The sequence below is a fragment of the Piliocolobus tephrosceles genome, chromosome 19, assembly GCF_002776525.5.
Source record: "Piliocolobus tephrosceles isolate RC106 chromosome 19, ASM277652v3, whole genome shotgun sequence".
Taxonomy (NCBI): Eukaryota; Metazoa; Chordata; class Mammalia; order Primates; family Cercopithecidae; genus Piliocolobus; species Piliocolobus tephrosceles.
The window spans coordinates 24,457,585-24,470,766 of record NC_045452.1 but is presented as its reverse complement, the minus strand read 5'-3'; the positions used below and the strand labels follow the sequence as shown (position 1 = coordinate 24,470,766).

At 48.5% G+C, this 13,182-nt stretch overlaps 2 protein-coding genes across 4 annotated transcripts in view; both read left to right on the top strand.

Moving 5' to 3' along the window:
• The window catches only part of POLDIP3 (DNA polymerase delta interacting protein 3), a 31,362-nt gene extending 20,700 nt beyond the window's left edge, over nt 1–10,662 (top strand). The window contains exons 7-9 of the mRNA XM_023221834.2: nt 2,037–2,166; nt 6,520–6,586; nt 8,406–10,662. Of these exons, the coding sequence (XP_023077602.2) occupies nt 2,037–2,166; nt 6,520–6,586; nt 8,406–8,583 (375 nt within the window). The 3' untranslated portion in view covers nt 8,584–10,662. The remainder of the gene's footprint in view (nt 1–2,036; nt 2,167–6,519; nt 6,587–8,405) is intronic.
• A 1,215-nt stretch (nt 10,663–11,877) lies between these two features.
• Nucleotides 11,878–13,182, top strand: part of RRP7A (ribosomal RNA processing 7 homolog A) — a 70,035-nt gene continuing 68,730 nt past the window's right edge. For 2 of the 3 annotated variants that reach the window (XR_003307276.1, XM_026449455.1), the window contains exon 1: nt 12,226–12,448. Coding sequence is in view for 1 of the 3 variants with exons in the window: in XM_026449455.1 (XP_026305240.1) it covers nt 12,241–12,448 (208 nt within the window). In the remaining 2 variants the exon portion in view is untranslated. Of the gene's footprint in view, nt 12,449–13,182 lie in introns of all 3 variants that reach the window. The other variant, XR_003307277.1, reaches the window with a different exon arrangement.

The window sequence follows — 13,182 nt, the reverse complement described above, 5'->3', positions numbered from 1 at the left end:
GCGCGGCTAGTTTTTTGTATTTTTTTTTTAGTAGAGACGGGGTTTCACCATGTTAGCCAGGATGGATGGTCTCGATCTCCTGACCTCGTGATCCGCCCGTCTTGGCCTCCCAAAGTGCTGGGATTACAGGCTTGAGCCACCACGCCTGGCCTAGGTTAAATCTTAATTATGAAACACAAACATGCTGTGAAATGGGTCCCTCATATGCCCTTCTCCTTTATAGGGACAGTGCTGTGAATGGTGCACGTGAGGATAGAAATTGTAGCTTGTTTTGTGTAATACTTGACAAGTCATTAAGAATTAAAGCTGATTGCTGGGCGCAGTGGCTCACACCTGTAATCCCAGCATTTTGTGAGGCCGAGGCTGGTGGATCACCTGAGGTCAGGAGTTCGAGACCAGCTTGGCCAACATGGCGAAACCCCATCTCTACTAAAAATAGAACAATTAGCCAGGCGTGGTGGCGCGTGCCTGTAGTCCCAGCTACTCGGGAGGCTCAGGCAGGAGAATCACTTAGAACCCGTGGGTGGAGGTTGCGGTGAGCCAAGATCACGCCATTGCTCTCCAGCCTAGGTGACAGAGTGAGACTCTGTCTCAAAAAAAGGAAAGAATTAAAACTGTTTATAAGCGTAATAACGACTGCCATTTATTGAGTACTTGCTATGTGCCAGTCACTTTAGGCAGACTCTTGGGAGATTCATAATGGTGGAAAACTGAATGCCAGTCATGATCAGCGCTTAGGGGAGATTGCCAGTAATAATCACCCTTTCTTCTCTTCTACCCAAATAGGCAGTGTTAAAAGGACAATGGTAATAGAGTTGGAATTACACCTACTATTTATAGTTGGCCCTCCATATCTGTGGGTTCTACATCTGCAGATTTAGCCAATCACTGAATGAAAATTTTCAAATTTTAAAAAATAACAGTATAATGAGAAATAATACAAATTTTAGAAATACAGTATAAAGACTATTTATATAGCATTTACATTGGTATTGTAAGTAATCTAGAGATGATTTAAAGTATAGTGGACAATGTGCATAGGTTATACGTAAATACCACAGTATTTTATAGCAGGGACTTGAGCATCCACAGATTTTAGTATCTGCGAGTGGTTCTGGAACCAGTCTCCCACAGGTGCAGAGGGACATCTTGTTTTGATATTTACCATTAAAAACAAATCATGTCAAGGACCTTTTCATAAACCTTTTGGCCCTCACAGCAACCTTGTGAAGGCAGTTGCAGGTGAAGAAATGGCGTGAGTGCTAGTCAACCTCTGTCTATCTTCACATTCTGCTCCCTCTCTGGCCTTAATTGTCTTGTCTGTAAAATGGGGTAGAGATTGGAGTCAATGATGTGTGCAAAGCACTGCTTAAAAATTATCTCAGTTGAGCTTTCCAGTAACCCTCGAAAGTAAGCTAGTTCTTTTTATTTTCAGAAGAGGAAACAGGCTTAGAGAAGTTAAGTAACTTGCTAGATGTCCCATAGCAGATAGGAAGCAAAGCCTGGGGGATCAAACTCAGGTCTGACTTAGAGTGACCAACTGTCCCAGTTTTGCTAGAGACTCTCCTGGTTTTATCACTCAAAGTTTTATGTCCAGGGAAACCCTTCGGTCCAGCCAAACCAGGACTCTGGGTAGAACTCCAGAATTTGTATTTCTAACAGATTCTCAGGTGACATATTAGCAGCTGTCTTTCTTTGTATACATGTATTCTCATGACAGGGCTCTCTGAGAAAATTTTCGTAACTATTTTATCCCTGCTGAGGTGGGCACTGAAGACTTTGGTGGTGGCTTGCTGGGAGATCCCAGGTGATCCAAGGCTTGTAAGCCCAGCCCCTTTCCCACTGCTGACTTCATCTGATGCTGTATTGAGGCCTGTGGATGTCTCAAGACCATCACCTAACGTGGAACCTCCCTGCAGTCTCAGGCACAGGGGCATATTTAGCTGTAGTGAAGCCACCACACCCCAGGGCCTTCAGAGTGAGTGGCAGGCGGTGAGAAATCCTTCCCCAATCCCAACCCCTCTTGTTGTGTGCAGGAACTTTTCTGTGTGTGTGGGGCCCTCAAGCGAGCTCGACTGGTCCATCCTGGGGTAGCAGAGGTGGTGTTTGTGAAAAAGGATGATGCCATCACCGCGTATAAGAAGTACAACAACCGGTGTCTGGATGGTAAGTTAGGGAGAAGGCAGCCCGCTGACCCTCCCACTCCTCTCTACTTGCTGTCAGGTAGCAGGGTTTCCAGGGGAAGTCTCTCTGAGATGGGTGGAACCCATCTCCGGGGCCTCGTCTGCACCAGGAACTGCTGTGCAGTCTCTGAGTAGTCCTGAGCTGTGGGTTACACCGGGCCCTGGATTTTCACCCAGTCCTTAAGCTTTTGAGCCCAGCAAAAAGGAAAACAGCGTTTCTCCATGGATGGTTCTCTTAAGGGGTCTTGCCAGGGAAGCCAAGAGGCACAGCCGTTCCCTCCCAGATGTCGATCTGCTTAGTGCTAGGGCAGACGTTCCTCAAAGCCCTAGAGTCTTGTCTGAATGTTGGCTCCTGGGTGAGAGCTACTCCTAGTGGGTAAACAACAGACTTTATTGACTTGAGGTTCGTATTTTTCATCTCCAGAGAGCCTGTAGAGAAGAATTCTGTCTGCCATGTTCCTTTTCCACTCATTTGTTCTTTCAGTATGTATTGAGTGCCTACTGTGGACCAAGGCCCTGTGCTAGAAGTGGAGAAGCAGAGACTAATAAAACAATACAACAATAAAAAAATTACAAATAAAAGACCTGGAGCCTTGGCTAAATCTTGGCACCTGGGTGAACTCCCCTGGGTGAGTCAGTGGAGTTCCAATTTGCATTTCCCCATGGCTAATGATGTTGAGCACCTTTTCATGTGCTTACTGGCCATTTGTATGTCATTAAAAAAAATCATTTTTAATTTTGTTTTAAATTTAAAATTTTTCTTGTTTTTTCTTATTTTGTCATGTTGGATGTGGAAAGATACTTATTTTTATTCGTTTTTTTTTTTTTTTGAGTTTCTCTCTGTAGTTGGGGTGCAGTGGCATGATCTTGGCTCACTGCAACCTCTGCCTTCCATGTTCAAGTGATTTTCCTGCCTCAGCCTCCGAAGTAGCTGGGACTACAGGCATGCGCCACCACGCCCAGCTAATTTTTTTGTATTTTTAGTAGAGATGGGGTTTCACCATGTTGGCCAGGCTGGTCTCAAACCCCTGAGCTCAGGTGATCTGCCCACCTTGGCCTCCCAAAGTGCTAGGATTATAGGCATGAGCCACTGTGCCTGGCTATCTTCTTTGGAGAAATGGCAGTACAGAATCTTTGTCTGCCTTTTAGGTTCTTTTTTATTATTGAGTTGTAAAAGTACTTTACATATTCTTAAGTCCCTTATCAGATAAGTGATTTACCAATACTTTCTCCCATTCTGTAGATTTTTTTACTTCTGCTTGTTAATGTATTCATACGCTGTATAAGGACTTTTTGGTTAACAACAGACAACATATATGACAGTGGGCCCGTAACATTATAATACCATATTTTTACTGTATTTTTTCTATGTTTAGATGTACAAATACAGTTGCCTACTCTACTCAGTAGAGTAACATGCTGTACAGCCAGGTGTGGTGGCTCAAGCCTGTAATTCCAGCACTTTGGGAGGCTGAGGCAGGAGGATCACTTGAGCCTAGAAACTTGAGACCAACCTGTGCAATGTGGCAAGATCCTGTCTCAAAAAATAAATCAGCTGGGCATGGTGGCATGTGCCTGTAGTCCCAGATGCTGGGGAGTCTGAGGTGGGAGGATCACCTGAACCTAGAAAGTTCTGGCTGTAGTGAGCTGTGATCATGCCACTGCACTCTGGAATGTATTCCCATGGTTAAATGATACATGACTGTGCATTTACAGCTATACATTCTAAGCATTGCTTTAACTGCATTCCATATCATGCCTTCATTTTCATTCATCTTGAATTATTTTCTGATTTCCCTTATGATTTCTCCTTTGACCCATTGGTTATTTAGGATTGTTTCAATTTCCATATATTCATGAATTTTCCAGATTTTCTTTTCTTCTTTGAGTGTTTAAGGAGAATGGGTGTTTTCTTGTTGTTGGGTGGAGTGTTCTGTACATGTCTATTGTGTCTAGTTGCTTTGTCATGTTGTTCAAGTGTTGTTTCATTGTTGATCTGCCCGGTTCTATCTAGTATTGAAAGTGAAATATAGAGTGTTTTGTTTTGTTTTTTTTGAGACGGAGTCTCCCTCTGTCGCCAAGTCTGGAGTGCAGTGGCATGATCTTGACTCACAGCAACCTCTGCCTTCTGGGTTCAAGCAGTTCTCCTGTCTCAGCCTCCCAAGTAGCTGGGATTACAGGTGCTCACTGTCACGCCCAGCTAATTTTTGTATTTTTAGTAGAGATGGGGTTTTTACCATGTTGGCCAGGCTGGTTTCAAAGTCCTGACCTCAAATGATCCATCCGCCTAGGCCTTCCAAAGTGCTGGGATTAGAGGCATGAGCCACTGCGCCCGGTGAGATCTTTATTACTGTTTGTCTGTTCCTTTCACTTCTGTGTATTTTTATTTTATATATTTGAGGCTCTGTTGTTACTTACATATATGTTTGATTGTATTCTTCCTGATGAATTGACCCTTCAATTAAATTTAAATCCCTCTTTACCTCTAGTAACTTTTTTTTGTTGTTTTAAAGTCTATTTCATTTTATATTACTAATAGCTTATAAGTAAAAGACCAGCTTTCCTAGGGTTGCTGTTTGGGTAATCTTTGTTCACTCTTTTTTTTTTTTTGAGATGGAGTCTCGCTCTGTCACCCAGGCTGGAATGCAGGGGCGTGATCTTGGCTCACTGCAATATCTGCCTCCCAGGTTCAAGCGATTCTTGTGCCTTAGCCTCCTGAGTGGCTGAGACTACAGGCGCCCACCACCACACCCGGCTAATTTTTAGTACTTTTAGTAGAAATGGGGTTTCTGCCATGTGGGCCAGGCTGCTCTCAATCTCCTGGCTTCAAGTGATCTGCCCATCTCAGCCTTGCAAAGTGCTGGGATTACAGGCATGAGCCACCATGCCTGGCCCACTCTTACTTTCAATCTTTTTCTCGCATCGAATGTAAAAATGTGTTTCCTAGGCTGGGCGTAGTGTCTCACGCCTGTAATCCCAGCACTTTGGGAGGCTGAGCCAGGAGAATCACCTGATTGGGAGTTCAAGACCAGCTTGACCAGTATGAGGAAACTCCATCTCTACTTTACAAAATTAGCCAGGCATGGTGGTACATGCCTGTAGTCCCAGCTACTCGGGAGGCTGAGGCAGGAGAATCGCTTGAACCTGGGAGGTGGAGGTTGCCGTGAGCTGAAATCGTGCCACTGCACTCCAGCCTGGGCAATAAGAACGAAACTCCATCTCAAAAAAAAAAGAAAGAAAAATGTGTCTCCTGTAGAGAGCATATAGTTAGCTCTTACTGGTTATTTTTTATTTTAATTCAATCTGACAATCTGTCTTTGGATTGGATTATTTAATCCATTCATATTTAATATTGATAATTAGGTTTATTTCTTTCATTTTACTTTTTGTTTGTTTGTTTGTTTGTTTGTTTGAGACAGAGTCTCGCTCTTGTTGCCCATGCTGGAGTGCAGTGGCGCGTGGTCTCTGCTTACTGCAGGCTCCGCCTCCCAGTTTCACGCCATTCTCCTGCCTCAGCCTCCCGAGTAGCCGGGACTACAGGCGCCCGCCACCATGCTTGGCGAATTTTTTGTATTTTTAGTAGAGACGGGGTTTCACTGTGTTAGCCAGGATGGTCTCGATCTCCTGACCTAGTGATCCGCCCGCCTCGGCCTCCCAAAGTGCTGGGATTACAGTCGTGAGCCACTGCGCCTGACCGCATTTTACTTTTTTGTTCCTCTTCAGTGGCTTTTCTTTCACATTTTTTTCCTAATATTTTAATTCCTTTCATGATGTATTCACTAACTTAACTCGAGTAAGATATGGAAATGTTACTCCCAAATGGCCTTGTTCCTTCTTCTTCTTTTTTGTGCTATTACCATTACACACGTTATGCTTCTTCCTCTTTTTTGTGCTATTACCATTACACACATTGTGCTTTGTATATGGTGGGAGTGTGGTCTTCCTAGTGCTTCATCCTTTGTAGATAGAGTAGAAGCCTGTACGAATGCTTTTGATCATCTTTTCACTAAATTTGATAGCATAAACCTTTTCCCTTACTACTTGGATGGCTTCACATTGAGTCTCGTTTCTCCTTCACTTCCATTCATCTCCTCCTGTATGAAGCAAGGTTTGTGGCCACTTTGCCTCTTGGTGCTCCATTGCTGAGGTTTCCTCACGCCTTGGTATTTTCTTAGTGTCTGGCTTGATTGGAACCTAGCAGCCAGGTCTCCATCTGTGGAGCCAGAACTGCTGTGGTGGGTGTTTTGACCATTGATAATGGAGGTACAGCCCTTGTCCTCTTGTGTGAGGAGCTGAGGTCTCATAGCAGAGCCTTTTTCTTTCTCTGGTTTTTCAGGGCAGCCGATGAAGTGCAACCTTCACATGAATGGGAACGTTATCACCTCAGACCAGCCCATCCTGCTGTGAGTTCCAAAGGCGGGGTGCTGGGGAGAGGGAGCTCTGTCCATCTCTTTTTATTCTAATGGGTAAACTGCCTGCATCACAGCTCCCCTTCATCCTCCCATCCCGTTTCCTGTGTTCTAATGGCAGCTGGTTGTTTCAGATGCTTAAACTCAACCAAAATGGTTTGCTTTGTCATTTCCCCAGGGGTTGACCCTACAGGGGCTAGCATTATGATCTCGTTCTCAGCCTTCTGATTTAGAAACATCTGAGTGGAAGGTGGAGGGGAGGCTGCTTGGGTCTCCCAGCTGTGTGTATCATCAATTCTGGGAACACAGAACTCTACCTCATGACTGGCTCTGATGGAGGTAGTGCCAGATGCTACCCTTCATTTTGTTCCCCAATTAGGTTTTTTTTTTGGTTATTTTGAGAGTCCCACTGTGTTGCCCAGGTTGGTTTCAAACTCCTGGGGTCAAGCAACCCTCTTGTCTCAGCCTCCTGAGGACCTGGGACTACAGGCGCACACCATCACACCCAGCTGGATTTGGTTTTAAGTACAATGGGAAGCCATTGAAGGCTTTTGTTACACACAGCTGAGTATACATGCCTGGCCGGGGACTGAGGGATGTTTTGAAGCCTGAGATGCATAAAATGTTGAGACTGTGAGGACTTCACATTCTAGATAAGGAAGTAGATACCAGGGAAGAGGTTTGACTTGCCAGGGTGAGTGGGATAGTGTGGGGCAGGCCTGAAATAGACTTTGAGATTGAAAAAGACTAGGATTTGAAGCCTGGGTAATGAATTACGTGATTTGGATAAGTTCTTGAACTGTGTACTAGGAATAAGAAATACTTCTTAGGGTTTTGTGACCTAATAAGTTTGGGAACCACTGGGCTAAACAGACTTAAATCTGTTTCACTTTTGGGCTTCTCAGATTGTATAATATGCTAATGTACGCTACCATCCAGAAGGAACATGCAGTGTTTCCTAAACTTAAAACCCCAGTTAGCCAGGTGTGGTGGCATGTACCTACAGTCACAGTTACTTGGGAGGCTGGGGTGGGAGGATTGCTTGAGCCTGGAAGATGGAGACTGTAGTGAGCCATCGTCATGCCACTGCACTTCAGCCTGGGTTGCAGAGTAAGACTCTGTCTCAAAAAAACCCCACAAAACCCTAGAACATACAGCGCTGCCTGCATCTCCATTTTCTCATCAGTAAATAAGAAAAATGGAGCCTGGGCCACATGGCGATACCTGGTCTCTACAAATAATTTTTAAAAATTAGAGGCCGGGTGCGGTGGCTCAAGCCTGTAATCCCAGCACTTTGGGAGGCCGAGACGGGCGGATCACAAGGTCAGGAGATCGAGACCATCCTGGCTAACATGGTGAAACCCCGTCTCTACTAAAAAAATACAAAAAACTAGCCGGGCGCGGTGGCGGGCGCCTGTAATCCCAGCTACCCGGAGGCTGAGGCAGGAGAATGGCGTAAACCCAGGAGGCGGAGCTTGCAGTGAGCTGAGATCCCGCCACTGCACTCCAGCCTGGGCGACAGAGCGAGACTCCGTCTCAAAAAAAGAAAAAAAAAAAAAAATTAGCCAGGCATGGTGGTACATGCCTATAGTCCTAGCTCCTCGGGGGCTGAGGCAGGAGAACTGCTTGAGCCCGGGAGATCGAGGCTGCTGTGAGCTGTGATTGAGTTTGCTGCAAGATGGAATGAGATGAAGGGGTATGGAAAGCGTTACACCCAGTGCCTAGCTCATGACAGATACCCAGGAAATGGTGGGGCCCTCCCCATCCAAGGAAAAACTGACAAGAATTTTTGACCCTTCTCTGCTCTCCACAGGCGGCTGAGTGACAGCCCGTCAGTGAAAAAGGAGAGTGAGCTGCCTCGCAGGGTGAACTCTGCCTCCTCCTCCAACCCCCCTGCCGAAGTGGACCCTGACACCATCCTGAAGGCACTCTTCAAGTCCTCAGGGGCCTCTGTGACCACGCAGCCCACAGAATTCAAAATCAAGCTTTGAGCAGGGGAGTGAGGCAGCCGGAAGTAGGGGCAGAGGAGGGTGGCTCTGTTTCCCCAAGGCAAAGCTTATGACCAATGGGCCATCGGACTGGAGACCCCTGATTGTGGGAAGGGTCACCAGGGGTAAAGAGCTTCCTCACTGGATGGGACCCGCCTTTCTGTGTTGTGTTCTGCCATGTGCTCTTCTCTGTACGTTAACGTTTCCTGTAGTATGTTTCTTCTCCATCTCATCACCAAGATAGGCTTGTGTTTTTCAGTGTGCCTCCGCCAGCCTCAGCCCCAAGCTGATTTCTTATCTGGAAATGGTACACTGAATTCTCTGGGTGGCTTTCTTGTGGCCCCATGGGATGCAGGGCGGGGGCTGTCTGAAGGACCCTGCTCTTTCCAGGGGCCAGCGGGCTGCCTGTCCTTTGTGTGTATCAAGCTTTTCAGACAACGGAGGGGATGGAAGACCCTGGTATCCTGATGGGAGCCAGGTCGGCCTGAGAGCTGTGCTGCTCCTCTGCTTGGTCAGTGGAGGTGCCTGGGCGGGGAGCAGGTCTCAGGCCTCTTGTCCTCTTCCCCAGTGGCTCCAGGCCTCACTAATGGGAAGGGCAGGATGAGGCTGCACCGCTGGGGAGAGTCTGTCCAAGCTCTTGGCTTGGAGGCCGGTCCTGTCTCCACCCAGAGGAAGTTCTCCAGAGTTCACCTTTCCTTTTTCCTTGAGTTGTGCGGAATGCCCCACCCCAGCTCTCTTTCCTTTCTGAGTGTCTCTGCTAGGAGGGGGTTGTGTTGTGAGCCCTCCCAGTTCTCACCTCGCCTGGCACTCATCACACCCTGGTTTTGTGCAGCTGCCAGCTCTCCTCTGGTTGGGCCCTTCAAAGGTTCAACCTCCCATTCTGCAATGCTGTGGGTTTGGAGCTTATTTGAATGGAAGAGGTCGGTTTGCTCCTGGCTCTCCATTTCTGGCCTAAGTTGTCTACAGGACAGTGGTCAGTAGTGCCTGGAGGCATATATCCAGCTGCCACCAAGGGGCACTGTTTGTTCCCACTTACATGAGTGACCCATCCATCCATGACCAGAGGGTTATTTTCCTGCCTTGGCAGAGGAGGAGTCAAGGGAGCAGGGCAGCTCTACCAGGCAAGCTGTTTCCCCAGCATAGGCACAGGCAGTTGAGACAAAACTATAGAGCCCCGGGGCAGTCCTGAATGACCAGGCCAGTGTTGCCCCTGGTGTCACTGAGTGGTCCCCTGCTAGTTTGCTGGGAATGAAGGGAATCCAGGCTAGCAGAGCTGGAACCAGTTGGGGAGCATAGTTCTGGGAGCTCTGCAAAATCAGTAGCAAGTGCTGGGAAAGGCGCATGCCAGAGATACTCAAGAGTTCCCGAGACTTGCTTGAGGCTAACCTAGTGAAGGAAAAACCCAGAGACTCATGTTTCCAGAGGTCAGTCTGTCAGGCAGGAAGGACCCAGGGTTTGAACTCAGCTTCAGTCTGTAGACTCTGAGGCTGCCCAGGCCGGGAAAGTCCAAGGAAGGGGCCCGGTGGTGCTCCACTTCCAGTTCTTTAAAGAATGCTGCTTTTTATTCTCTTAACCCTTTCAAGTAGGTGCAGACTTCTCGTTAGCAGCTGGAAGACATTCCTCCCACACTTTACCCTTCCTGGCCCAAGAGAGCATCCAGAAGGCAGTAGGACCTGGTTTTTCAGGTACTGGGAACAGGGGACTCAGTGCTTGGACTCTGCTTAGGGTAGGGACGGTAAATATCCTGCCTGCATGGCTTTACCCTCCCTCTGATCCCAAAGCAGGGATCTTCTGGTTGTCACAGAGTTTGATTGAGTCCAGCTGCAGCCACGTGGCCGTCTGGAGCTGGTGCTGTAGGTGACCATCTGGTACATTGAGGGGACCTGTTTGCCTCCTCCACTCTATAAGCAGTAATCTTGGGAGACCGGGAAGAGAAGGTGGTGGGCTAGTCCTGTGTCCTCTTTCACTTCCCACGCCCCGTGTTACCGTCTGTGTCTCCTGTGCAGGAGGAGAGGAAGAGGCATTCAGGGATGAAGGGTGATTATGTATTATCCATTTCTGAATAAACATTTGTTATTCCTACCTTTGAGTTATCTTTTTTTTTTTTTTTTTTTTTTTGAGACAAAGTCTCACTTTATTGCCCAGGCTGAAGTGCGGGGGCACTATCTTGGCTCACTGCAACCTCCGCAGCCAGACTCAAATAATCCCCCCCACCTCAGCCTCCCAATGAGCTGGGATTACAGGCATGCATCACCATGCCTGGCTAGTTTTTGTAGAGATGGGGTTTCACCATGTTGCACAGGCTGGTCTTGAATTCCTGACCTCAGGTGGTCTGCCTGTCTCAGCCTCCGAAAGTTGGAATTACAGGCGTGAGCCACCACGCCCAGTCAAGGGTTTTGATCTTCAGGGATTTCAACATTGGGAGTGCAACTTAATTATTTAAAAAATAGGTTCTTGATGTGATACCTAGGATGGTCTTTAACTCCTGGGCCCAAGTGATCCTCCTGCTTCGGCCTCTCAAAGTGTTGGGGTTACAGGCATGAGCCACTGCTCCCCTCCAGGGATGCAAATTATTTGATATTCCTTTCTTCAGAAGATGGGGTCCCATGCCCATCCTGAACCCAAGTGTGCTCTGTTACTACTTTGACCAGATGTGACTGCCGTTTCTGGGCCTAGCCTTTCAAAGACTGTCACTTCCCCGTTTTCTGTGCGTGGAACATTCTTGGGGAGCCTTGACACACCACATTAAAAGTTGCCTATTGGGGCCAGCACGTTCACTCACTCCTGTAATCCCAGCAGTTTGCAAGGCCGAGGCAGGCAGATCACATGAGGTCAGGAGTTTGAGACCAGCCTGACCAACATGGTAAAACCCCGTCTCTACTAAAAATTACAAAAATTAGAGGGGTGTGGTGGTAGGCACCTGTAATCCCAGCTACTGGGGGGCTGAGGCAGGAGAATCACTTGAACCCGGGAGGTGGAGGTTGCAGTGAGGTGAAATCATGCCACTGCACTCCAGCCTGGGCAACAGAGCGAGACTCTCAAAAGAAAAAAAAAAAGTCGACTATCTGCTGGGCATGGTGGCTTATGCCTGTAGTCCCAGCACTTTGGGATGCAGAGGGAGGAAGATTACTTGAGAGTAAGGAATTCGAGACCAGCTTGGGCAATAGAGTGAAGCCTTATCTCTACAAAAAAACAAAAAACAAAACCAAAAATGACCTCAGCTACTGAGGAGGCTAAACTGGAGGATCATTTGCACCCAGGAGGCAGAGGTAGCAGTGAGCTGTGAGCATGCCACTGTACTCCAGCCTGGGCAACAGAGGGAGACTGCAGGAAAACAAAAGTTGCCAACTGAGTCTCACATGTAACTGCCCACCTGACATCTCCCCTGAGAGGCCTAATGGGCGTCTCACCATGGCCCACAGAGAACTGATCCACTCGATTTTCCCCAAGCTGACCCCTCTCCTGCAGTCTCCCCATCTCAGTCAATGGCAACACCATCCTCTTAGTTGCCCCGACTGAAACCCTAGCAGCCATCGTGGATTTGTCTCAGTGCCTATTCAATGTGTGAACGCATGAGTGGAAAACTGAGTTCGCACTCGTGACTGGCTGGGGTCAACGCTGACATTCCCTCTCACTTGGCGCGCTGATTTGACTCAGCTGATGAAGGTTGGGCCCTGGCGGGCGGGGCCGGAGGGGCGGGCCTGGAGCCAGGGGGCGGGACAGACGCCACGGAAACGCGCTCGCGCCTGCGCCGAACCACAACTTCTGGCGTCCCCCGCGCTCCCGGACGGTAGGATAGTGGCGCGCAGGAAGAAGCGGCCGGCGGGGGAACGGGACGACCGTATTCCGAGCCCACCGGGCTACGCAGGTGAGGGGCTCCGGGAGGCGAGACCGGGGGCGGTAAGGTATCGCCAGGAGGTGTTTGAGGGTTGGCGGCGGCCGAGGGTCCCCAGGAGCTGCCGCACGGTTGGGTGTGAGCCCCGGCGGCCCCTGGCCCCAGGCTCGGGAGGTCGTGAGGCTCCGAGGACGCAGGAGGCGCCCTTCTGTCTTCCCACTCTACCGGGGCGAGCCCATCTTCGTCCACGCTTCCCTTGGGAGAGCCCACCTCTGTGCACCTCTCACCCAGGGCAAACCCATTTCCGTCCACACCCGCTCATCCAGGTGAGCCCATCCCCTTCTCATCGTCTCTGCTCCTAGTCCAGCCCCCATCAGCTCTTACCTGGGTTGTTACGGGCTCTCCTATTTGGTTGCCCTCTTTCTCATCTTGCCGCTGCTTCTGTTCTCCACCCACGTGCTAGAATGTTCTTTTTAAGGCCATTTAAATTAGATCTTGTCTCACACGCCCACGATAGCCCCCACATCCACTGCATTCCCTCCAGTGGCTTTATCAGGTAGCTTCTAAAACAAAAAGCAGACTTCTTAACCTATGTGCGCCACGTGGTCTGGCTGGGGCTGACCTAAAGCTCTTTCTGTTTCTCTGAGGCAAGGTGCTTTTTCCTCCTCTGGGTTTTTGCACGTGCTGTGCCAGTTTGTTGCACAGTGGCGTTTCTGGTCAGAGCTTTAATGTTGCTTCCTCAAAGAGGCCATCCCTGATTGCCTATG